This window comes from Aotus nancymaae, unplaced genomic scaffold (genome assembly GCF_030222135.1).
Source record: "Aotus nancymaae isolate 86718 unplaced genomic scaffold, 86718_ANA_hifiasm-v0.15.2.pri h1tg000019l, whole genome shotgun sequence".
NCBI classification, from domain to species: domain Eukaryota; kingdom Metazoa; phylum Chordata; class Mammalia; order Primates; family Aotidae; genus Aotus; species Aotus nancymaae.
Window position 1 is genome coordinate 43,907,469 of NW_026988431.1, and position 27,461 is coordinate 43,934,929.

General features: G+C 38.7%; 1 protein-coding gene across 4 annotated transcripts in view; it reads left to right on the forward strand.

Annotated features, from left to right (window-relative positions):
* Positions 1 to 2,561: 2,561 nt before the first annotated feature.
* The window catches only part of TSC22D2 (TSC22 domain family member 2), a 49,347-nt gene continuing 24,447 nt past the window's right edge, over positions 2,562 to 27,461 (forward strand). For 2 of the 4 annotated variants that reach the window (XR_010343471.1, XM_012437110.3), the window contains exons 1-2: positions 2,562 to 4,997; positions 17,577 to 17,648. Coding sequence is in view for 1 of the 4 variants with exons in the window: in XM_012437110.3 (XP_012292533.2) it covers positions 3,040 to 4,997; positions 17,577 to 17,648 (2,030 nt within the window). In the remaining 3 variants the exon portion in view is untranslated. Of the gene's footprint in view, positions 4,998 to 8,437; positions 8,579 to 17,576; positions 17,649 to 27,461 lie in introns of all 4 variants that reach the window. The other 2 variants (XR_010343473.1, XR_010343472.1) reach the window with 2 other exon arrangements.

Sequence of the window (27,461 nt, forward strand, 5' to 3'; positions counted from 1 at the left end):
AGAACTATTAGTTTAAACACAAACATAAATCCTTAACCATCTAAATGAGACTTTTAAAAGTTATAAATCACATGCTTTTCCTAAGATGTCTTTTAACATCTTTAGCCCCCTCCTTACCAGAAATTTGTCCACTTCTTGATCTCTTCTTATCTTTATCTTTCCTTTCACCTCATAATATATCCTTTTAAGGGGAAATGGTTTTACAGATCACTTTAAGATTTTTCCTTTAAATGTATGATTTAAGAGTGTCATAACAAGTAATCAGGAAGTTTATATAAGATAATATAAAAAGATGAGCAGGCATATAATACTCATTTTTCCAAAAGCACCACCATCAACACTACCCATTGATAACCACTTTAAACAATCTAGTAAATGAATCCAAAATTAAGCTTTCATAAATTCAAATTGGGTTTAACCATTTGCTCTAATTTATTGATGTAAAACTGCCTCTAACAATTACTGAAATTACAGATTTAGAAAGGAAACATTCCCTTAGTTATCTTTGCCACAATAGCATAACGTTACACTTTGTTCTGTTACTTTGGCCCACCCCCTTAAGAAATAGGGATGTTATTATGTGGTCTTATTTCACATTCTGACTTCAGTCACTTGGGTTCGGAGGGCATGGTTTCCACTAACGTTAAAAGACCTAGCTCTATAAATTACAACTAAAGACCTAAAAAAGTCTCCGCAAATTTAATTCTCAAAACATCTTTTGGGATAGAAAGTATTTCTATTCTTCAAAGATTAGAGAACCGAGTTCAATGATTTACTGATTTAAGTTATCATGATATGATTGCTAAAATCTAAGCATTAATGTAGATCAAGATTTCATAGCAGTAGATATGAAATCTTGATTTCCATTAAGACTTAGATTTTACCTAAATGATGACTGCTTTAGTATGTCAAAGTTTAAGACCCATCCCCATTTTTTTTTAACTGCTTAAAAGAATGGCCTTGCCATTTTCTTTGGCCAGGAATTAGCTACAAGATAATAAATTTGCCAATACTTTCTTTTCATAGTTGTTCTTTGTACTGGGACAGGAAAGGGTGCTTTATCACTCGTTATGGTTGTTCGTGGCCCAATCCAAATCATATACACCCTGGCTGCTACTAACAGTTCTAGAATAAACAAAAAGAACTATAATGCAGCAGGTTCTACGTTTATAAAGCCCATAAGCTGATTTCGTGCTGAAATTAAAAAGTCTCAAAAGTTTAAATGAATCCTGGAATCACAGCAAATTCAGGCAATTTGGGAATATGTTGGTAACCCTTAAAGCTTTTTTTAAAACTGACTTCACCCTGGGCAAGTAACCATCCCTTGATGCGTTGTTGGAGACAGCATTTCTGGCAGGAAGATAATTTTCTGACTCAATCTGGCTTGCTGTTCTTGTTTAATCATCCCCATTTCTCTGTACATTTTACTCCTCTGACTACAATGGTCAACATTTATTTTCAGAAGTTTTCAAGCGATTTAGTTCTTCCAGGACTCTTTTTATCCCATCTAAGTTTTCCCCAGCCCCCATTCCTATCGCCCTCGTTTCACTAAGATTTTGCTAAACATTAGAAACGAGCACATGACCTCCAGTCTTCAATGTCTGAGAACAAACCGACAGAAAAACATTTGATTAGCTCGTTTTTAGCTTCTCTAGGCTTGGAATTTAAAATTGCCTTTAGTTCGTCAATTCTTAAAGAACCTTCAGATCAAAATTTAAATTTAAAAAATTTTAAATAAAGAAACCGCTCCCTTTTTTAACCTTTAGCCCCGCCCACGGCCCCCCCCCAGGTTCCACGCGAAACTGCAGGAAACCGGAGGAGGCGGAGCGGTGACGTCACGACGCCGGTGCGTCACGGAACGGCGGCGGCTGCGGCGCTGGCGGTGGCTGCGGCAGCGGCGGCGGCGGCATTTTAGTCGGCAGCGGCGGCGGCAGCGGGGCTGCTGCTCCTCCCAGCATCCCTGGCGCGGCCATTTCAGCCCCATCTTGGCCCAGCTGAGGGAGCTGCAGCGGCCGCTTCAGCAGTTTGAATTTCAGTTTCTCCAGGGTTTAGGAATTGGGCACACCGAGAAGGAGCCGAAGAAGCCACCACCGCTACCTCACACAGCCGGGGCGCCTCCGCTCCCGAGCCAGCGGTCTGCCGCCGCCGCCACCGCCCCTCTCTGAGAGAAGCCGCGAGGAGAGGCCGAGACCGCCGTCGCCGCCCGCCCGCAGGGGTGGTTCCCCCTCTGAGGGGAGGACCGAGCCGGCTTTCCCCTCCCCCAGAGCGGGTTTCCGCCAGAGACAGTCGACATGTCCCTGGGACTGAGCTCCGGCTAGAGCCGGGGAGGGAGGGCCGCCTGCCCGCGCTGCAGCCCCACCGCCCGCCCGCGGACCTGCAGCCAGCCCCGGCCCGCGGCTCCCGGCTGAATCAGGCATCTCCGACTCCAGACTCGCCGCTTCAGTCCGAGGGCCCAGAGCTGACGCCGACACCGGCCTGAGGAGCCCGAGCGGGGCAGCACCGCCCCTCACGCCGCCGCCGCCGCCGCCGCCGCCGCCTCCTCCTCCTCCTTCTTCTCCTCCTCCTCCTCCTCCTCCTCCTCCTTCTCCACCTCCTTCTCCTCCTCCTCCTCCTCCTCGCCCTCCCACTCCCACCCCCAGCCAAGGCCTGCTGACCGCGCCGAGCGCCGAGCTGGACTGACCACCGCTGCTGGGAGACGGGAGAGGAAGCAGCCGGCCCGCCCCTGGGTTCGCGCTCTCGCCGCCTCTGAGGGAATTGAATTGAGGCGCCGCGGCTGCGGGAGCTGAAAAGGAAGGAGGAGCCGCCGCGGGACTGAGACAGGGGCAGAGCCGAAGAGACCAACACAGAGAAGGAAACGAGGAGGAGGATGTCTCACCGGGCGGCCAGCGCCTGGATCAGCCCGTGACTGTTACAGCGGCGGGCCTCAGACCCCAGCGCAGACTCGGACTTTGTCTTTGGGGGCCAGTGTTCTGCCCTCCCTGGTTTCTGGCAGGACCCAGAGGAGCCGGCGTGCCTCTCTGCCTTCTAGCATTCTTCACCATGTCCAAGATGCCGGCCAAGAAGAAGAGCTGCTTCCAGATCACCAGTGTCACCACGGCCCAGGTGGCCACCAGCATCACTGAGGATACCGAGAGCTTGGACGACCCGGACGAGTCACGCACAGAGGACGTCTCCTCCGAGATTTTCGACGTCTCTCGGGCCACGGATTATGGCCCTGAGGAGGTCTGCGAGCGCAGCTCCTCCGAAGAGACACTTAACAATGTTGGGGATGCGGAGACTCCCGGGACCGTCTCCCCAAACCTCCTTCTGGATGGGCAGCTGGCAGCGGCGGCGGCTGCTCCCGCCAACGGAGGAGGAGTTGTTTCCACCCGGAGCGTGGCTGGGGCGCTTGCCAGTACCCTGGCGGCGGCCGCCACTTCGTCCCCCGCCTCCGGAGCACCCGGCGGCCCCCAGGTCGCGGGCTCATCCGCCGGGCCAGTGACTGCAACCCCATCTCAGCCTCCCACCACTTGTAGTTCCCGTTTTCGTGTGATCAAGCTGGACCACGGGAGCGGAGAGCCCTATCGACGCGGCCGATGGACGTGTATGGAATACTATGAGAGGGATTCGGACAGCAGCGTCCTGACTAGATCTGGGGATTGCATTAGACACAGCAATACTTTTGACCAGACTGCAGAGCGGGACAGCGGCCTGGGAGCCACGGGAGGGTCGGTGGTGGTAGTGGTGGCTTCCATGCAGGGGGCGCACGGGCCCGACTCGGGAACTGACAGCTCCTTGACTGCTGTGTCACAGCTACCCCCGTCGGAGAAAATGAGCCAGCCCACTCTGGCCCAGCCGCAGAGTTTTAGCGTTGGGCAGCCACAGCCTCCGCCGCCACCCGTAGGTGGGGCTGTGGCTCAGAGCTCGGCTCCGCTGCCGCCGTTCCCGGGAGCCGCGACCGGGCCACAGCCGATGATGGCAGCCTCGCAGCCAAACCAGCCCCAGGGAACGGGGCCCGGAGGACAGACTTTGCCGCCGACGAATGTAACCCTGACTCAGCCGGCTATGCCCCTGCCTCCGCAGCCAGGCCCGGCTGTCGGCGCTTCTGCGACGCCGCAGCCCCAGCAGTTCGCGTATCCTCAGCCTCAGATACCACCCGGACATTTGCTGCCCGTCCAGCCCTCCGGCCAGAGTGAGTACCTGCAGCAGCACGTGGCCGGCCTGCAACCGCCAAGCCCCGCGCAGCCCTCGTCCACCGGCGCCGGAGCGAGCCCCGCCACGGCGGTCAGCCTTCCCGTGGGCACCGGCCAGAATGCCTCTTCGGTGGGCGCGCAGCTCCTGGGCGCGTCTTCCCAGCCCAACGAAGCGGTGGCCCCCCGGCCGGGACCAGCGCAAGGCGGGCAGGCCGCGCCGTGTCAGCCGGCTGGAGTGTCCCCGGCTGCTGTGGGAGGCGTGGTGCAGGCGGGCATGGGTTCTGCCGGGGCTGGGCAGCCCCAGTCCGTGCCTCCGCCGCAGATGGGTGGCAGTGGTCCGCTGTCAGCCGTACCTGGTGGCCCTCACGCCGTGGTGCCCGGAGTTCCAAACGTGCCTGCAGCTGTGCCCGCTCCAAGCGTGCCTGGTGTGTCTACCACTTCTGTTACTATGCCAAATGTACCCGCGCCTCTAGCCCAGTCACAACAGCTGAGCAGCCATACGCCAGTCAGCAGGAGCAGCAACATAATCCAGCACGTTGGGCCACCGTTAGTGCAAGGAACACACAGTGCACCAACAAGTCTACCACAGTCTGACCTAAACCAGTTTCAGACTCAGACCCAGCCTTTAGTCGGGCAAGTCGACGATACTAGAAGAAAATCAGAACCCCTACCTCAACCACCACTTTCTCTCATTGCTGAAAATAAGCCTGTTGTGAAGCCGCCTGTTGCAGATGCCCTGACAAACCCCCTTCAGCTAACACCTATGAACAGTCTGGCCACCTCTGTATTCAGCATAGCTATTCCTGTTGATGGTGATGAAGACAGGTAAGGAAATCTTTATTTTAAATATTTGATAGAAATGCTTGGCCAACATTGCAGCTTAGGATGCAACTTTGGGAGATGTGTTGTCAACTGAGGTCCTTTAGCATTTTTAAATATAAAACTTAGTGTTTGGTAAAATTGATTTAGGCTGCTGATGCTGATGTCAAAGTGTGTAATGAGCGAATTGGTCTCGTCACAGTTGTTTAAAAGCACTAAAATGGGTAGGGATGCAACATTGTTTACTCAGAAAGGTGAATTTTAGCTTAATCTTACCATTTAATGATGATAGCTAGTATGTTATTCTCCCATAGAATTGTCCGTTTCTTACATATCAATCACACTCGAACACTTAAGGCAGAGAGATTTGTCAGTGTGAGTTTTGAGGCTGAAACAAAACTACTTACAAGTTTTCCTTTCTGGAAAACCAGAAGGCCCTCTAGTGAAAAAAAAAATCCATGTAAGGAATCTCCTTCAGTGTATCTGGAAAGCTGGAGACATAATGATGAAATGTCAAGCCCGGCTTTGAAGATCATACTTAGTTCAGCCTTTTGATTAAAGGAGGTAACAAGGTCATGAGTCTTCCCAGAGACTTCTCTAAGATATTATTATTTTTTGTTGTTAAGCAAAAAATGTACTGGAAAGATGTTATCTTCCATCAGTCTTTCTACTATAGGAAAGGGAGGTTGAGATCGCTCTTTTAACTGTAGTGAAAGCTATAATTTTTGAAATTAAGACTAAGTTTATAGTGTAAATGTCAATAATTGGTTCCCTGTATTTAGGGAAGTTTTTTTAATGTCTTAAATAAGAATTGGTGTATTGCTACACCAGTACCACAACAGCTGATATTTGGTTATGGTTTAATGAGGATTTTTAGTGGTTTTGAGAAAATGTCACATGTAAATTGACATACATATTTCAAATTTTTTAAAGCTGACTTGTTGCAATGTTTTAAAATTATATTTAAAAAGTATAGAAAAAGTTTCAGGAATTTTACAGTTAGACATTTCTTTGCTGTGGTTTTTGTTTACTGAGAGGCTAATTTTAGGTGTTTTTAAAAGATCAAAACTAATATGGATTTCCAGAATAATTAGTATGTAGACGAATACAATGATATATATGTTAAAGCTTTCTCTTCCTATGGTTTCTTCTGAGTTCCTTCACGTTTTTTTCTTAACTTCTCATTTCTAATTAGCCTTGTATTTTTGTTATGTGCTTGTGTTGGTTTGAAAAATGCTCACTGAATTTATTCATCTTCTCTCCTTTTTGTAATTTAAAGTTCATCTTTTTTTGTAGGTGACTTGCTTATGGGGAGTCTTTCTTCACTTGAGAACTCTTAGAGAATACCACGTGTCCATAAGTGAGCTCAGCTAGCTAGTCATTGAGAAATTTTGCATGAATGGGACTACCAAGTAAACTGATTCCAAAAGCCACTCAGAAAAATCCCTCTACTTTTATAGTTGCTCCCATTGTCACACATAGGGACACACCTGTAACACAGATTGAGTTTATTTTTTCACCTTTGGTAATAATCAACAGGCATCTTCCCTTTCTAGCCGCCAGAAGCCAATTTTTTCCTGATAAGTTGGTAAATAACCTTTTGCTTACCTCTGATCCTGTATGCTACCCCATATCTCTTCAAGAAATGATGACTGGTTTCCTGACCTAACCTGCTTTCTGTACACACACACACACACACACACACACACACCACACACACCACACACACCCCCACCCACCCACCCTAAGAATGCAGATTACACATTTTCACACCTCTTCACACCTCTCTGAGTTTACAGCATAATACGATGATAAGGCACGAAGCAGAGAGTTCTGTTGATAGATGCAAACTCTGAAATGTATTCTTTAGGGTATGACATCAGAAATGCATTTATTTTTCCTCTTACCTGTATTAAGAGTTGGTAATCTGAACAATCTCATTTCCAAATTTGTGAAATTTGAACTACAGATACTACTGTATCAGTGTTCTTATTAATTGCAACAGTTAATTCACTGTAGGGTTTTGATGTAATGTGCAGTCCTATTTTAAACATGACACTTCCCTCCCACACCCCAATCATTTAAAATCTACATTGCTTACCAAATGTTCATTTCTAATTTTTGTTATAGTCTTTCATTGGTTTTTAACTTGACATGCTAGTTTCCAAGATGTAATCTTACACATTTGACTGTTTTGTCACTGGTTCAACATACCTGGTGAAGGAATAAATCCATTAAGTAGAAATAGTTTTTTGTTTTGTTTTTGTTTTTATTTTTTTTTAATAGAAAGCATTGGTTAAAAAAAAAGGGCATTTAAAAATTTTGTGTTTGAAATTAAATAACAGTTTTCTAGGCATATGTTTAAATTACTGGGATGAGTACTTTTGAGGAGACAGTACTATCGTAACTGAAAATTTTAATTTTTATGTGATTTTGGGTTGCCACCTTAAATCTGCATACAGTGTTACATGTAGTCATTCAAATGTGAAATAAAACCAACTAGAGTGAGAGGTCTTGAGTAATTATGATTTAAACTTTGTAAGTAGTTTGACATATTTCAGCTCCTAAGGAAACATTTGTAAATAAGATGTATGCTTTTTTAAAAAAAATTTTCGGACTTTAGTATACAGTCTATTTCTTTGAGAAAAGGAAGGAAAATGGGAAATTAAAAAGATTGAGGTAGTTTAGGTTGATACATTGAAAACTCTTCCTTGTGATTTTGGTTCCAGTACCTAATACAAGGTTCTGTATTGGCTCAATTTTGAAATCAATTATAATTAAAGAACCAGGCCTCATAGTAATACATGTTAATACTATCACATCTTTAAAAGGCTGATGCTTGTATATGCAAAAAGTTCTCAACTAGCATTGCCTATTGACTACATTATTAATTACGGTAAGTTTGTCTTTCTGGCCATTTTCATTAGAAAGGTTTATGGTCAGTTGTTGAGACTCTTGAAATTGATTTTGTGTAAACTGGTGGATGTGATGGTTGAAAATATAGTTCTTAAAGTCTAGCTACTTTTATAGTGAACTTTATAAAACTTGTTTAACACACTTAACAGTCTCCTGTAAATGAGAGGAGGCGCAAAATATTACTGGCCCTTTTGGAAAAGGAACACAGTACAAATCACTTTCCATAGATAGCCGACCAATGTGAACTCTGTAGGCCGCATTCCAGGAACTCTTATGAATGGCTGCAATTGTGAGCTGTCATCTGTGTCCAAAAGACTGTGGAAAACCTGAATCTAAGGATCGTTTGGTGCAGATATTTCTGTCTTGTTAATGGTTTTATTTGTGTGGTTTGCTAATGACCACTGATAAAGTATTATACATTGTGAATGTTAAGTGGTGTGTCCTGGTATGTGCTATAAATACACATTTTGTTTGTACATTTGTATATATTTTAAACAAAATTCTGCTTTTTTTTCTTTTTTTACTCTAAGTGTATACCAGGAGGCAGAACTATCTTGATCTTAGACCACTGTTACATGAAAGTCTCACTGTATTGAAGTCTCTAAAGATGGAAATTCCTTACTTGAATCTCTGTTTCTTGGGAGCTTACATTTATCTGTTGGATTGTGAAGGTAATTTGGCTCTTGTAGGTTTACAGTTGATGTGTAAATCACATACTGGATACTATCTTCTGCCTATCTACACCTTTAAGAGTGGTCTTACTGGGGAGTTAGTAATAAAAATGTAAAATCATACATACGTGATACATTGTTTATTATAAAAACTGATATTGGTGTATTCATCAGAGGTGCCACACAGATTACTAAAAATACTTTATTCATAAACATGGCTCAAAATAAAGGAAATGACAGATTTCCAAAAAGCCTTATGATATTCCAAAGTACCCGAAATTCCCAAACCATGAGCTATATCTGTAGAAGTGTGGCCTTTTATATTCACAGTGACACATCTTATATAAAATTTTATGTGGACTAAATCATATAGAGCAAACATAGGTAAATTTTTTATAGAAAACATGATGCCTTGTATGTGCTGAATAATACAGATTCCAGTAATTATTATAGTAACACTTGTTTCTCTTTAGGAGATCACAACCCTTGAACTAAATCACCTTTATGAGAAGTCATTTTATATAGAACTGGTGGTAGGAGTATATATGTTCTCTACTTCCTGAGAATAAATGTAATACCAATTCATTTGTTATTTAAGAATCCTGGGCCGGGGCGGTAGCTCATGCCTGTAATAGCAGCACTTTGGAAGACCAGGGTCAGAGGACTGCTTGATGCCAGGAGTTTGAGACCAGCCTGGACTACATAGCAAGGCTCTGTCTCTACAAAACATTTAAAAATTAGCCAGGTCTGGTGGCACCCACCTGTAGTCCTAGCTGTTTGGGGAGGCTGAAGCAGAGGGATTGCCTGAGCCCAGGAGCTGGAGGCTACAGTGAGCAGTGTTATAGTATTGCACTGAAGCCTGGGCCACACAGCAAGACCCTGTCTGTAAAAAAAAAAAAAAAAAAAGAATTCTGATAGCACTAATTTGGAAATAGTGAAATATGGTACTGGGTCTAAGAATGGGAGTCTTATCTTTCTCTGCACCCAAAAAGATCAGAATCAGTTATGAACAAATAGCCCCGCCAATCAAGTACTAATAAATCTGTTTCCTAACAGAGTAATGGTAGTTAGGAAAGTATAAAAGAATTCTGACCTTCCTTTCCTAAAATGGCAGGAGTTGGGGGAAGGGAAGTGTAGAATGATAGCAGATAACCAAGACGGAAGAAAATACAGTGGAATGGCATGAAATATAGTCTCAAAAGAAATAGGAACACTTGTGCCTACTGAGGAACAGTGTTCTCATTCTTTCTTTGAAGAATTGTTTTAGTCCAGTGTGTATTTCCTTTTCTGAAGATTCTGTTTATTTCTTAATTGCATTACTCTTTAAATACTTACAATATGAGGAAGGAGAAGCTTTACAAAAGCAGGTCTGTCTGGTTAAATGTAGCCTGAATGATAATCCCTAAGTAATTCCTTAATTGAAAGAGCAGATTTTTAGTAAGAAATATCATATTTAAGGGGTAGTGTAGCAAAATTCCTGAATTAGTATAAATTATTTAAGTGTATAGTTTTTCATTCAAATCACAATGGGCTTGTGATTTGAGGCTACTATTTTCAATGGTGTTGTATTAATTATTGAGTCCACAAAGAATATGTATACCTGAATCATTGATATGTCTTTCCCACAGCAATTCTTGAACATACCAAATTACTCAATATTATATTCTTAATTGGGCATTGCTTAGGGCAAAAACTGGGTCTCCATTATAAAAATGTAGGAACAATAGCCAATTTGCACCATTCTTACACATTATTCTATGTCTTTAATAAGTATACTTTGATGTATACTCTTCAAATTTGGCTTGGTAATATATTAAAAGTATATTGATGGATTGTTTCCTGCATGAAAGTATTGCATAATTTCTATGCTTAAATCAGGTGAATTAAATTTCATCTAGATTGCTTACCTTTCAAATTTAAAGCCTCAAATTAGACTTAAATAATTAGTACTTAGTTTGATTCTTTTGTATCCAAGCTAATTTTTGTTTAAAAAAAAGTGCTTCCATCCTTTTAAGTTGTACATTTAATTTTGATGTAAAGTGAAAATTCCACAGATAACTGAATTAATTTTATTAGTGTTTGCCTGGAACATATACCTACTATTAGAGTAGGCAAGACAAATAAGTAAAGTCTAAATGTTAAATTACTTGAAGCTTCTTTTCCCATAAGCTTTTACTAAAAGAATATTGCTATGTAGAAGATGGAGTTTGTGATTAATGTGTCAATTATTACAAATAATGATGGCATACTTTTAAATGTTATTTTTAGTTTTAGGCTGTTCGTCTTCATTATTACACAAGTTTATCATTTAATATGAATAAAGGATTCCCAAAGCAAAGTGCAAAGCCCATTAGTTTCTAAAACAGAGTACTATTTAGTTTTTATCAAGTGGTTTTGTATGTTAAACAAAACAAATCTTTGCTTGGTGTACCGTTTTACCTAGTCTTTGAAGACAAAACAAAGGAGAGAGGATCTGTTTTGATCAAATAAAACCAATAGTGTATATTTAATTATGTGTTAACATGTATGAGTGACCATTACAGAGACAGTGGAGTCAGACATACCTGAGCTAAAATCTAACTGCTGCATTTCACCTTGAGCTAGTTGGCATAGATCCTTTTGTTTCCCCTTATGAAAAATGGGGATTGGGCCTAGCGCAGTGAATCACACCTGTAATCCTAGCACTTTGGGAGGCAGAGGTGGGTAGATCACCTGAGGTCAGGAGTTCGAGACCAGCCTAGCCAACATGGTGAACCACCATCTCTACTAAAAATACAAAAAATTAGCCAGGTGGTAATGGACTCCTGTAATCCTAGCTACTGGAGAGCCTGAAGCAGAAGAATCACTTGAACCTGGGAGGTGGAGGTTGCAGGGAGCCAAGGTCGTGCCACTGTACTCCAGCCTGGTTAACAAGAGCGAAACTCCATCTCAAAAAAAAAAAAAAAAAAAAAAAAGGCCGGGCGCGGTGGCTCAAGCCTGTAATCCCAGCACTTTGGGAGGCCGAGGCGGGTGGATCACGAGGTCAAGAGATCGAGACCATCCTGGTCAACATGGTGAAACCCCGTCTCTACTTAAAAAAATACAAAAAATTAGCTGGGCATGGTGGCGCGTGCCTGTAATCCCAGCTACTCAGGAGGCTGAGGCAGGAGAATTGCCTGAACCCAGGAGGCGGAGGTTGCGGTGAGCCGAGATCGTGCCATTGCACTCCAGCCTGGGTAACAAGCGAAACTCCGTCTCCAAAAAAAAAAAAAAAAACGAAAAGAAAAATGGGGATTGTACCTAGCTGGGAGAGTTTTAAAGGATTAAATGATGTATGCAAACAATTTGACCAATCTTTAACATAATATATATGGCAAACGTATATCACAGAAATGTTAATATTTCAGTGTCCAAACTGCTCTCCCAGATCACCACTTTACATGCTATGAATCATACCAAGAATCTTCCATTTTAACATGAAAGTATAATTGTATGGTATTTATGTAGTCAGAAAAAAGGAGATGATGTTTTAGTCCAGAGGAGTCATGATGTTGTAAGAAGTATAGGGAATTGTGTTCCAGTTCTGGCTCTTCTATCATTTAGCTGGTTTCTTTGGTCAAGTCATTTAACTTCTCTGTTTTTCTTTTTTGAGACTTTGTCAAATTTTAAGATTCCTCCTTAAATTCCTTCTAGCCTTATATATGTGAGACCATAGATTCAGTTGTGCTTCATGAGAGAATTGCAAACTTTCTTCTTGTCACCCCTTCCCTGCCACTTGACTATTGTGTGGCAATAAATAAAGTTTGCAAATACTCATTAAGTAGGTTGATTGCCCAAGAAAACATTTAAAACAATATGTCAGTTCAGCTTTCATGGTGCTCTGCAAGTAGTGAGCACTGGGATACAAATGTGAGACTGTCCTGCCCTCCTAGATCTCAAGCATTTTCATCTTGAAAATGATGATCAGATGTATACTTTGACGTATATTGTAGGTGGTGATGGAGTGGTGCTAATGGGAACAGTTTGGAACATCAGATCAGGTTGGGATTGAGAGGGTAGTAGACTGACTTCTGTTTAAAAGTTATTCTCTTCATAGGTATTTATATAGTTCAAAACTCAAAATATATAGAACAGTAAAATTGAAAGCCTCCCTGCCACCTCTGTCCTCCAGCCACCCAGTTTCTGTCCTTAGAAGTAACCCGTTATTATTACTTGTACATTCTTTTGAGGCTAACTCTTGAACTAAATCTTAAAATGGTCATTCAGATTAAGTCACTAAGAAGAGAAGGGGATAGTTTTCCATGCAGAGGTAGAAGGCACTTTGTATAATGATGTGAAAGAGTGAGAATGTATCATTTGGAAAATGGTATTATTAATTTGATAGGAACCAGAGTGAAGGACTTAAATGTCATGATAAGAAATTTAGATTTTTATAGTAAGTTGCTGTTAAAGGTTTCTTGAAGCTGTTGTTAAAATACATCTTGAAACGATTTCAGTATCCTTTTAGTGATTGTTGCATGTTAAATTATAATGCTATGATAAAGCTGTGTTAAGGGAATACCTTGGGAGCACTGAGCCCCAAAAATCAGAATTCTTATCTAATGAAATGTGCTAAATATTTTGGTACACGTAGCTCCAAGTTTAAGTATTCTGTTTGTCTGAATATTACCTTGATAATGACAGAACACTTGGTACATGTTGAGATACTCTTAAAATTTCATTTATAGGCAGCATAATTTGGAAACTGTTAACACGCTATATTAAACACAAAGCAAGCTCAGTTGTGTCAGGCCCTGTGTATATAGACTTTCATTTGATCTCTTCAACAATTTGTAAGAAAGTGATCTCTTCCCCCTTTCTTATGGATTAAAAAAACTGAGACTCTTAGAGTTTGAGTCACCTAGGTATTGGGTGACAGAGTATAGACTCATATTCAGACCTTTAACCCCTAAACCAGTGCTTTTGAATATTCCCAAAGTTAGAAGTTTGTTTTATTACTTGGCAGACAATAAGTTAGGAGGAAGGAAGAGCTACCATAGTATAGCCACCGATTTGTTGTTTTATAACCCTTTACCTAAAGAATATTTTTAATCATTTAAATTCCACAGATAATAGTACTGGAGATGGTGCTTGTTGATTTTATGCTTATTGTATTTCTTTGGTTCCTATTTAGGGATCTCTGAAGTTGAATTTTGGCATAGATAAGAGAAAGAGGTGTTTGTTGAGTGCTGAAGTACCTTATGCTTTAAGCTTTGACAATTTTTGTAGCTTAGTTTGGTGTATGGAGTGTTTGTGTTTTATTCTCCCTGTTGTGTAGTTAGTTACCCTACAAAGACACTATCTTGCTAAAACAGGTAGACATGCCACGTGCATTGAGTCATTTTCTGATGTAGCACATATTTGAAAATGTGATGGAATGTTGACTATATAAAGTAGGGATAAAGGAATATATTTTGTTCAGTGATTTTGAAGAATGTTTACAAATAGGAAAACAGCATTTTTGTGTAGGTGGCTGAAGTATAGTGTAAACCACATCTCAGTCTTCCTAGAATTGCTTCATTGGCTCTATATTTAGAATGGTAATTTATATTAATATCAAATAAACTGTTAGAAAACTGGTTTCAAATTTTACTTCTTGAGTGGAAGAGAATTTGTGACCACAGCTGCATAAAAGTCAGCATTTCCTTCCAATAAATTTTTAATTTCAGATATCTCTTCATGCTTTCAGGTTTCATAGACTGTAACGTTGAAATGATCCCATTAACAGCCTTTTCCATGGGCTCTTAATCTCCTCAATTTTATGCCATTCCAAAATAGAAGTCTCTCTGATGATCAAGCCCTTCAATATTTACAACTGGCTCTTTTCCCTTCTAATTCCTTGATCAGTGATTTCACAGACTTGACTCCCTTAATCTATACCTGTTAATCAGTGTGTGGAGACTAATTATTGTTGCTGTTTGCTACAAATCCTTTAGTTTATGGATAACATCCCAGTTGAAGTATCCCAGAAACAAAATTTCATAGCTTATAAGACTGTCTCAATTTTTATCCTTAAAATCTAGACTGTTTAAAGTTTTATGTAGTACATAGATTGTATAGCTATGTACTATAGAAACTATGTACTGTGGCTTCTTCACTTTGAATGTATGTAGAAAGAGTGATTGTTAATTGTCAGCTTTTGCAAATTAAGTGTATTCTAATATGTTCTAAAAACTTAGGTCCATTTATACAGTATTTTATTTCACAGGTTCTTGTTTACTACTACTAACTACAAATATGTTCTTTTTTTACTTTGACATTTGACTTAAGAGAAATACTTTACTATTTTGTAAAACTGCTGGAATTTTATAACTTAAGTCATATGACTTCATTTGGAACCAATTTACTTGGAATATGAATTTGATTTAAATTAAATATTTATATTTCCAAAGTCAGAGGATCTAAAGTTCTTTTAAAGAGGCCACGCGTATTGGCTTATGCCTGTAATCCCAGCGCTATGGGAGGCCAAAGCGTGCAGATCACCTGAGGGCAGGAGTTTGAGATCCAGCCTGGGCTAACATGGTGAAACCTCATCTCTACTAAAAATACAAAAAATTAGCTGGGCATAGTAGCAGGCACCTGTAATCCCAGATACTCAGGAGGCTGAGGTGGGAGAATCATTTGAACCCGGGAGGCAGAGGTTGCAGTGAGCTGAGATCGTGCCATTGCACTCCAGCGTGGGCGACAACAGCAAAACTCGTCTTCAAAAAAATAATAATAGATAATGAAGTTCTTTTAAAGAATATCATCCTTGTAAATATATTGCAAGTACTCTTAAATGAATTTTTAATTCTAGACTTGCAGAATAACTTCCAAGTGTACTCTCTCTTACTCTCTTGTATATACTACCTTCCTCTTTGAGTCACTCCATTTAAACTAGAGGTCTCCAAACAGACCTTTGAGGATAGTAAACTAGTTCCCATATGTTCCTGGGCAAGCCTGTTTTTTTTTTTAAACAAAAAGAAACAACAAAAAAACCCAAGTTGAATGTTCAGTTAGTTCAGTTGGTTTTCATTTGATTTGGCAGACTGATAGTTCTAAGTACAGTGAAAAAAGTGGCCTGACAAATACATCTTTTTTTTTTTTTTTTTTTTTTTTTGAGAAGGAGTTTCGCTCTTGTTACCCAGGCTGGAGTGCAATGGCACGATCTCGGCCCACCGCAACCTCCGCCTCCTGGGTTCAGGCAATTCTCCTGCCTCAGCCTCCTGAGTAGCTGGGATTACAGGCACGCGCCACCATGCCCAGCTAATTTTTTGTATTTTTAGTAGAGACGGGGTTTCACCATGTTGACCAGGATGGTCTCGATCTCTTGACCTCGTGATCCACCCGCCTCGGCCTCCCAAAGTGCTGGGATTACAGGCGTGAGCCACCGCGCCTGGCCGACAAATACATCTTAAGAGGATGTAAGCTGTTAAATAAACAGTAGTGAGAAGCCTCTTAAGCTTTTCTTGTTATTAGCAGGTCTAATCAGTGCCTTTGATTGCCTTAGACGTAGTTAGGAGAAAAATGGAGAAAGGGTTAAAAGAATAGCAAGGAGTTGAAGTAGGGCAAACAATGAGAAATACACGTATTAGACTCCTAATTAATCAATAGTTACTTTGGTGATTCTCTGACATCTTGGAAGTCATTTTTTTTATTGCACTGATAATTCTGCACAGACTTTTAAGACTTTTAATAGTACCCCATAATTGCCATATTGTATCTGAACCTGATTTTGTACATGAAAATAATAGCTATTGAGCATTCACTGTATGCCAGGAACTTTACATATAGTCTCAATTCTTCAGCCATCCTTCAAGGCTAGGTAGTAATGCAGCCATTTAACGGATAAAGAGACAGATCTAAAGAGCTCAAAATTTAACACTGTTATGTGTTTAGTGTAGTGGTATAAGAGCATAAACTCTGGAACTAGATTGCCACCTACTAGCTCAGTGATGTAAGGCAAGTTCTTCTGTCTGACCCAGTTTTCTCATCTATGAGATGAGAAGAAGAATGTTGCCTGCCTCTTAGGTAGGGCTGTTGTCATAATTTAGTTGATGAGTGTAAAGCACTTAGAATAGTGTGTGATACGTAATAAACAAACATATTGTTAACTGCTGCTGTTCTGCTACAGCATGGGTTAAGAATTTTAAAAGTTATGTTGCAAAGTTTTTGTTAGCTCCCAGGTGTACAGGCTGGAGGTGGGGGAGACCAAGAAGTGTGCTGAGGTTCCCCGTAGAACCAGTCCCTAGATACAAGGTATATCATACTTACTGAGAGATAGTCCAGAAAAGCCGATCAGTTAAGATTCTATGATGATAGCCCTAGAGAATGGTAGAAATGAAAGATAATTATGATAAATAGGCTTTTACCCCTTAAAGTGGCACTGTACCAATGCTAGGATTAGAAAGCTGCCAAACAATTCTGGATAGACCAGAAAAAAACACATAAAAATAATGGATTTTGAAGGTGGAAATATGTCAAGTCCAACCCAGGAAAGAACTCTTCTTTGTTAATTATGAAACCCTTGCTACTTTTAACAGAGCCTAAGAAAAGTTTTTACATTGTGAAGATAATAGCTTAACTTACTTTATATGAATACACTACCTAAGAACAGCCTTGTTAAACTGCTAAACAGGATAGATATTTATAAAGGCATTTGGTACAGAATAGTGTTGATTAGGCTATGAATTAGTAGTTACATTTATATGCACACACACACACACAAAATTGGATGCTACTTAGTATTTAGTTTGCTCTGCATTACCTCTTTATTTCAAAACTGTGATTCTGAATTATTGTTGAGGTCTGCTGGATTTTGTCCAGTTTTTAATTTCTTTCAAAGTGTTGTCTTAAGCAAACTTACATGGTTTTTTAATCTTTTTATTATTAAAGCAGTTACACTGTATTAGAAATCTAAAATATTCCATCTTCTTTTGAAAAGTAGTGATTTTACTGTACATTCTCAACCTCATTTCCATTTGATTCTCGGATCTCACAGGAATCCTTCAACTGCTTTCTACCAAGCGTTCCATTTGAACACGTTTCAGGAATCAAAGAGCCTCTGGGATAGGTATGAATACTTACCTAAGGAATGCATACATGCAAAACTGTATGCATGAATTGCTTTGCACTGTACTGGTTTCTTGTCATTAAAACTGATCTTTGTTATTTTAGGGGGGACTCACATGGTATCTAGCATGGGACAAAGCAGCAAAATAAACCAAAAGGAAAATCTATATAGAAAATAAACATACTTTTCTTTTTTCTGCATCCTGTGTACTTTAAGTATTTCTATGTTTTTGAAGGGTTCACATATTGTGTTGAATTTTTGATATGAAATAGTCACTTCCCCAGTGTATTTTAATGCAAATGCATATTCTATAAAATAAACTATCTACAGTTACTTTAATTTTTGTGCCATTTTACGTTTTTTCTATAAAAGCCGTAGTGATTCAAAGCAAAATGTTATTTCAAATTATGAAATTGGAGGAGGAACAAGACCAAGGTATCAAAGTAATTGTTGTCTAATTTTTGGCAAGAAACTTTAACTTCAGATTTGTTTGCTAGAACTCACTAGGTCTGCATTACTGATTTGTAAGCCCCTACAACAGTTTGCTTTCTTACAGAAATGCTATATAGATTTTATTGTTAACTCTTAAAAATACAAAATGAAGTCTTGGAGATCTTTTATGGCAAAAGATACTTTGGTTTATCTTTCTGCTTAACACACGTTTTAAGTAGTGTATGCTCTGTTCAATCATTTTGCTGAATATTTATTAGCACTCCATCATTTTATGTTTAATTAATAGAAGTTGAGCTCAAACAATGTTTTTAAAATTCACACAAAGCTTGTTAGATTCTTTTAACTCTGCCTGGCAACGCGTTTGTGTCTTCTGGCATAGTTTTGTATAACACTCATGAACTCAACTCCATCTCTTTCATTAGAAAAGAGTATTGCTAAATGCATGTACATGTCATATTAAGACATGATACATATTGCCTAGAAATGCTAAAACAGTCTTAATTCTTTGGCTTGATTTGCTTGTGTGTGTCACTCTAGGGAAATTTTCTAACAGTATCTTTTTGATGGTATGTTCCAGAAATGTTTTTAAAGAGTTACTTTTAGAACAGGAAGTTTTAAAATTTGTAGTACCATGTTTATAAAACAAATTTTTAAATAGTTATTCTCTAGCCATTTAAGTTAATACATAAATGTAAATTGTGACATGAAATAAACATGAAGATTTAATCATTCAAATAGTTTTCCAAATGAAGCCAGAATGTGAGTACTTTGGGGTATACTTTATAGTTTCCCTTAGAAAAAGGAAAAATAGCCCTGTATGTAGAAATGTAGTAAGAGTAGTTTTCAAATGTACGATAATTTATTTCACATAGCTAATTTGTGAGCTGTCATGGTGTCGATATGAATGATTTATTTTTATCAATGTAGAAAGGTTTGAGCTATATTTTTAATAATTTGAATCTAGTATTAAAAGGTTTCTTTTGTTTCAAAATAAAACAACTATAGAAGTTGCCAGCACATCATTTGTTGTTACAGCTAAATACTCCTTATCTGTTTTCTTCTTTTAGATACCAGAAACTTTTAAGGTATCAGAAATGAGGCAAGTTGCTGTATCTATAGTTTCTCACGGGTTGAAAATATTTTCTCTTCTCCTTGGAGCCTGTTGTCCAGAGCCAAAGAAGTTAGTGGATATTTGTCTGTAGTGTGTTAATGCCAAAATATAATCAAAATATCAGATAGAGCCATTCTTCACTGTAAATTGGCATTGCTGGTACTAAGGTGACAAGCCCAACCTAATAGAAACTGACTAATGGCTTCCTTTTAACTTTTAAACTAGCTTATTAAATTTTCCATTGAGAGGAGCAATCTTTATAGCTAACTTTATTAGTTTTAATAATCTATACTTTCAGTTGGCAAATATCTACAGAATTATTGATAGGTATATCAGCTAATAAAGTATCATGAGACCATTTATTCCTTGCAAACAGGGGTTGAAGATTTGTGTGTGTTAAGCTATAAAAAATATTAAATATAACTTCTGACCTTGTTTGTTTTGGACATCACCAAATTACATTGTTCATTTTTTACTATTATACATTTAGGATTTTTTTTTTACTTTACTACGAATTTGGCAAATAGGTGTTTTGCAGGGATGATTCTACTATTAAAGAGAGACATGGGCCAGCGTGGTGGCTCACGACTGTAATCCTGGCACTTTGGGAGACTGAGACAGGTAGATCACCTGAGGTCAGGAGTTTTGAGACCAGCCTGCCAACATGGTGAAACCCATCTGTACTAAAAACACAAAAATTAGCTGGATATGGTGGCGTGCGCCTGTAATCCCAGCTGCTCGGGAGGCCAAGGCAGGAGAATTGCTTGAACCTGGGAGGCGGAGGTTGCGGTGAGCTGAGATTGCGTCATTGCACTCCAATCTAGGTGACAAGAGCGAAACTCCATCTCAAAAAAGAGAGACATTTGGGAGTTTAAGGGACTGTAAGTCCCTAACATTATCATCTAATTATCTATTTATTTTGAGGCATAGATTCATCCTGCTATTGCTAGATAACAAATTTTAGGCTCCTATTTATGAAATGTTGGAAATCATTTTCAGTAGGAGCAGCTTTTAAGTACCTGTTTTCAGTAAACCTGCCCTAAATTGCTGAATATCCCTAGTTTGATTTTGCCTGACTAGACAGATGGGAATCTCCTTTTTTCCCCAGGATTCTTTCAACTTAGCAGAATATCTTTTAATCCAAATATAAGTAACTAATATACCTTTCTCATATTGACTTAAAGTTTTTTAATGGCTCCTTTGTTTCCTTCCATATTTCAATTAGAACTGGCAAATTAATAGACTTTTCACCAAGCAGTCTGCCTCTGCTTATATTTAGATATTTTCTCCTTCCATTTATATCCAGTGCCTTACTCAGTTATGTACTAAAATTGAAGCTACCCTCAAGCCTTCCTTTCCCTTTTTCTGTAGGTGCCATCATTGGTTTCTGTCTTCTCTATTGCCATTTGCAGAGTCCTCAGGGAATCAATCAGCTGAAACCATCTTCAAATGTAGGGACAGTAGATACTGATAACTCAAACATAATCCAATCCTTTCTTCAGAAGCCCAAACTGTTTTGAGTTGACTCTTTATTAAAATAAATACTATAGCTTCCATAGTTAGCTTTCTGGGAGATTATCTTACTATGGAGGAGTTAATTTTTAGTGAGATCCTAGCCTATTGGCATTTCAGAATAGTAACTTTAAAATTTGACTTCCTATTTTCTAAAGAACAGTTTTCCAAAGTTAATACTTGGCATTGCTTTGTTAAATTGGCAGAATTGGTTTAGAAACCTATTCTGATGATCACTGGGGAGCAGGTTCTCATTGAGAGTCCTTTATTTACAAAAGCTCAGGGTAAGAATTTATAGCAAACAATTTTACTGTCTTCTAAATACCAGGTCACTAAAGTAAAGGAGTACTAAAGGGAAGGAACTTCAGTTAGACTAAAGGAAGAAATCAGGTAGTTTATAAGGCTTTAATCTCGTTGATAAGCACTTTCAGGGCTTTTGTCTTCATTAAGAAATGCTTAAATGTAGTTGAAACAAGTGAGACAGCAGTTGCTAGGTGCACCATCCCCTTTAGTCTGCTTGTCTATCCTTATGATAGCACCATTATTTAGAGAGAAGTTAATAAGGAAAGTAGTAGGCATAGTTTACTAACTTAAAATGAATATCTAAGTAAGTTTATCTTAAATTTGTTTACTAGATAATTGATGATCTCTTAAATTGTTTTCTACAGTGATTATTCACTTACATTTATTACCTCTAATTTTAAAATTATTGGATAAAAAATGTGTTCTTATTTAAATAGCCTCAAGTATTTTGTGTTGGGAAAGCCTTCCAGTATTTCCTATCATTGTTCCCTGTGAGATGTTATTTTTGAAGCTAGGAATAAATTAGAACCAAGCTGCTTATATCATAAATACCATTGATACTGTATGAGATAATTTATTTTGCTTGGCTCATCTGTAAGAAGCTTGGGTCCATCGTTAACATCCACCAGTACTTGTTATCCCAAATGATAAAACTCAGGTTGTACGACTTAGCTGATCTAGTTTTTGAATGCTTGGTGATAGGACTTGTATAATTTTTTATTGAAGTATAATTTGTATTGGAAAAGTGTACCATTAGTAAATATATAGCTCAAATTGAACACATCTATGTAGCCAGCACCCACATCAAGACATAGAATATTATAAGCCCATTTCATGACATCATCATGCCCCCCATCAGTCACTTCCCCTCCTAATCCTAATTTCTTATGTTTTATATATGTAGGACCATACACTATGTATTTTGTGTCTGACCTCTTTCACCCAGTATTATGTTTGACGTTCTTTGAGATTCATTTGTATGGTTCTGCAGCGTTGTAGATATGGACTATATAGTTTTAAAGAATCACTGAAGTGGGTTATTTGTTGGAGATTGGTATTGGTTAAATGATCTCTCTTAGTAATTATGCATAAATATCTTGAGGATATGTACCTGAACCATTTTGTGACCAACTCCAATATATTCCTTACTAATTTGTACCTAGTACTTACATAATTTATTATCTGATTATATTTCAACCTATTCCACCAAGATGTCTAGCAGAGGATAATCCAAGAAGCTAAAAATTAGAGTATAGATTTTTAATGACTATCACCTTTTATTCTTCTTCCCTCCCTCTTTCCTTCCTTCCTTTCTTCCTTCATTTCCTCCTTCCTTCCTTTTTTCTTCCTGTCTTTCCTTCCTTATTTTACTTTTTAATTTGAAATAATTTTAGATTTAAAGTTGCAAAAATAGTGCTGAGGGTTCTCGTATGTCCTTTACCTAGCTTCTCTTAGTGTTAACATATTATATAACCTAAGTACAACTATCAAAGTTAGAAAGTTAACATTGATAGAATACTATTAACTACACTACAGATTTTATTTTAATTTTACCAAGTTTTTTATTTTAATTTTATGACGTTTTCAAGTGTCATTTTTCTGCTCCAGGATCCAGATCAGGATTCCACATTGTGTTTAATCATTATGTCTTCCATTTTAATCTGTAACATAGCACTGTTCCTTTATTGAACATAGTGAGTACCAAGTCTGGTCTTATTGGTGTGGAGAGTTAGTTAACTAAGGTGGCCTCCAAATTTCCAGCTTTTCTGCAGTGCTTACTACAATTACTATTCTCACAGGACTCTTTTGTATCACATTATATAAATGTTTTCATCCATAGTTTCATCTGTAGTTCTTAAGTGAGGGAAGGGGAAAGGCCCAGGGTAAGAGGGGTAGGTAAAGATTGGTACTTAGAGGATCAGATGAAAGCTTTATATATATATTGCTCTATAACTCATATTTGGATCCCTGATTTAGATGGAAACATAAGGGCATGGTTATGTTCAGATGACATTAAATCAAGGAAGTGATAGCTGTTGTGGATGACAGCATTTATAAATTTAACTGAAACAAATACAGAAATCAAGAAATTGGAAGAACTTATGTAAATTCAGGGACGTTGACTAAGTATAATAGAAAAAAATACTTAGCTATGTGTGTTAATGGCATTTTGTAGTATTGGTAAGTGACGGGTGCCACAAAAACTACTGTGATTTTAGGTGACGTTTCTAGAACTAGAGTAAGAAATGATGGTGACTAATCTGTTTTACTCCATTTCTACAGAATAGTTGTTCTAAATACAAAACTAACTAGAAAACCGAATTTCTTTATACTCTACTTGGACATCCAGGGTGTTTCAACAGGCAGACGGGAGTGAGCTTACTATGAGTAAATGGATCCTCTGGGAAATGGTCTTGCCATCACGAGACATAATTAAACTATCTAATTGTTAACCAGGGATGTTGATTTTAAGTGAAATTTAGTTTCAGTTATATTTAAAATGCCTACTCTGGGGTTTTATTTCCCCCACTTTCCTAAATGAAAGAGAAAAGCGGTAAGTACAAGCATTGGAATTGAACACCTTTGCTTCTGTTTTGTCATTATTGGCTATGATTATCAGTAAACCTTAGAGAGCTGTGTATTTGCTTAAGGAATGCAAGGCTAGCAAACTATTCCGCTCTTGTAGGAAAGAATTCCACGTCAGAGGCATTAAATGTTGGTCTGAATAGAGAAACCAACGGAGCTTCCCTCAGAAGAAAATGAGTGACAATAAGCTAATTTGGAAATAAGAATTGCCATATATAGTGGTGGTAAATGAAGCCCCACAAATAAGTAGGCACCAGTTATCACCATGCTGATGATTTCAGAGGCGTCTTAAAAACTAGTGAATTCTTCATTCCCATGTGCCAAGCAGAGGTAGAGTAACATGGAGAAAAATAACTCACACATTGCAGACTGAAGAACTTAAGGTTAACTTCACTTAGAAATCATGGACTATATATAAATGGGCGTCAGTCTAAGTCATAGTCATAGGACCATAGGGAAAACCAGGCCTCAAAGTTTTTAAAAGCCACAATGCTTGGTTATGAAATTGATGGTCTCAAAATACAAGTCAAATTCTTGTTGGTGTGGAAATGAGTAGTATGTTGGAGAGAAATACAGTTGTATGTAGTGTAGTGAATGTAGGTCATTGGGGCTTTAATGAAAGATGAAAGAAGCCACTTAAAACTGTTAGAAACCCAAGCCTACAGTAATCTGAAAAGCTACTTGGGAAGTTCAGTAAATTATTAGATACTTGGTCATATTATAAATAGTCTTTTTAACAATATATGTTTGTGCCAAATTATAGATACTTGCTATTTAAGGGATTTTCCTGTTGCCGTCCTAAGTGGTTTTAGATCACCTTTTTCAATCAGAAGACTCTAAAGCCTTAAAATCTCAATTTTTTAGAGTAGCTAAGAATGAAGCTAAGGGAAAATATCAGGAAAATTTGCAATTATATAACTCAGCAAAAGTTTGTTCTCCTGTAATAGGTAAATACTAGAAGAAAGACTAAGATTTAGTAACTACTTTCAGTGAGCTTGGTCTTAATATGGAAAACGGTAAATACATGATCACGTAATTGAAAGTGATACCTGTCTTATAAAATGTAAGCACTTCATGTCTCTCAAGTACAGCTGAAGGAATTGGTCAAAGCTTCTTCAGGAGGTGGGCTTTTGAGTTGGAAACTGAAAGGTGGGTAGAATTTGGCCATGCAGAATTAAAGAACTGAGGGAAAGTGAACATCCAGTTAGAGTGAAATACTGTGCATCACTATGGAAGTACTGGGCTTATATGATAAAGATAAAGTTAAATTTTGTGGGTATATAACATATTTGAAGACAAGAAAGGAGAGTGGTTAGATTAGAGACAGAGATTCTAGAAAGGTATTGAAGCCTAAATTAGGCAATGGAGATGAGATAGGAATTACAGGAGTTTACAACTGATTAGTCATGATAGGGGAGCCATCAAACTTGACTCCAGAGTGCCAAACTAACTGACTGAGGGAATGCTGGTTCTGTTAGGAAGTATTAGTGAAATAATTTGTTTGGGAAGGAGAAAGTAGTGATGAGATTTTTCTTCTCAGCTGTTTTTTGGATGAGTTGATGAGCTGGTACAAAGTCAAGGTGAAAATACTTGGGATGCAGCTGAAGCTGTAGACTTGCAGCTTGGTATTGAAATTAAAGCTAGAAGAGATTTAAGAATGTTTTAAGATTAGAACATTTTGAGGATATTATTTTCTAATCAGAAAGAAGAGAAATGAATCTTTATTTTGAAATAATTTCAAATTTACAGAAAAATTACAAGAGTAGTACAGAGAACTCAATCTTCTTACCAGGATTCCATGTTTGGGCAACATGGCAAAACCTCGTGTCTATAAAAAATGCAAAAATTAGCCGGGTGTGATGGCCTATGCCTGTCTGTAATCACAGCTACTTAGGAGGCTGACGCACAAGAATTGCTTGAAACCCATGAGGTGGAGGTTGCAGTGAGCTGAGATTGTCCCACTGCACTCCAGGGCCACAGAGTGAAACTCTGTCTCAGTCAAATAAATATATAAATAAATGTTCTATTTCTTTTATATTGGCTATTACTAATAAACTGAGTCAAAAATATGGTGCTTTTTTTTTTTTCTGTGAGACAGAGTCTTGTCCTGTCACCCAGGCTGGAGTGTAGTGGCACAATTTCGGCTCACTGCAACCTCTGCCTTCTGGATTTAAGCGATTCTCTTGCCTCCCAAGTAGTTGGGATTATAGGTGCACACCACCATGCCCTGCTAATTTTTGTATTTTTAATAAAGATGGGGTTTCACCATGTTGGCCAGACTGGTCTCAAATGCCTGGCCTCAAGTGATCCGTCGTTCCCTGGCCTCCCAAAGTTCTGGATTACAGGCGTGAGCCACCGTGCCCAGCCCAAATATGCAGCTTTTTGTTAACAAAGCATGCAGTTCCTTATACATATATTTGAGTTTTATGTAACTGGCTTCCACTTACTTTGATTTTCTATCTTTAGAGGGGGCTCTACCTTTAATTTCAATATCTTTTTCCTTTGCCTTCTTTATAAGCTATTTCTGCTCCTTTTGAAAGGATCAAGGGTATAAATCATTTGAGAGTAAACATGTTGAAAATACCAATAGCCTATCTTCTTTAGAGCTATTTTTTAAAGCGGTATTAATGAAATTCTTTAAGCTGTGTATTTTGTGTTTCTTCTACCAATAGGTGCATTTGATATAATGCATAAATACCAAACACTTTATATATGTGTATATACATGTACATATGCTTATATATGTATATGTATATGTATGCTTATATATATTTAGTCTTCAGCATAGCCACTTGTGTCTTAAAATTACATCTTGGCTCAACCACAGATATATGAAGTTTCTTGTTATTGTGTGTTGTGTGTCTTTTTATATGTGGTTTTCGTTTTGTTTTGTTCTGTTTGTTTTTTCATTTTTGATTTTGAGACAGATTCTCGCTTTGTCACCAAGGCTGGAGTGCAGTGGCGCACAATCTCGGCTCACTGCAACATCCACCTCCCGGGTTCAAGCGATTCTCCTGCCTCAACCTCCCAAGTAGCTGGGATTACAGGTGCCCGCCACCATGCTGGCTAATTTTTGTATCTTTTTGTGAGATGGGGTTTCGCCATGTTGGTCAGGCTGGTCTTGAACTCCTAACCTTAGGCAGTATACCTGCCTCGCTTTCCAAAGTGCTGGGATTACAGACCTGAGCCACTGTGCCTAGCCCATCTTTTTATATGTTAATTTATTGGAACATACTGTCTTCCTAGCAGTTTTAGTCTATTGGGTACATTTTGTACTAATTTTTAAAGTAAGTTTATCTTTAATATTTTGAAGCTTTTTTTTTTTTCAATATGTAACCTATGGAATAACTGTGTAATTTATTGGAGGGCATATAGGGTTGCCTATTTCCTCCCTTTCTCCATTTAAAAATAAGTTATTTTTAAACCAATGCCTTCTGACCAGGCATTGGTTTATCATGGCTAGGATTTCTCCAAACAATGTAGTGAACTTTTTGAACAGCAGGGTGAAAATATGGCTATATTAGTAGATAGCCTTATAGAATTTTCAGAATTTTTTAAGGAAATGTGGTTAAACCTGAAAACAAAATATTCTATTAAACTACTAAGTTAAGCACATTCATTCAAAAAGCAAGTTCCTTTAGGACCTCTTGTAGACCTTTTTGATTTAGCATATCAATTTTCAAGTAATTACTTGGAAATTATAAATCATCCACCTTCCTCCTCTTCACTGTATTTTTCTTTTAATATACATTCACCTTCTCACAAAAGGAAATGATAAATAACTAGAGGGGAATATTCAGGATTTGGTTTTGGTAGCAATCTTGCCAGAGACTCAAGATTATGATTGA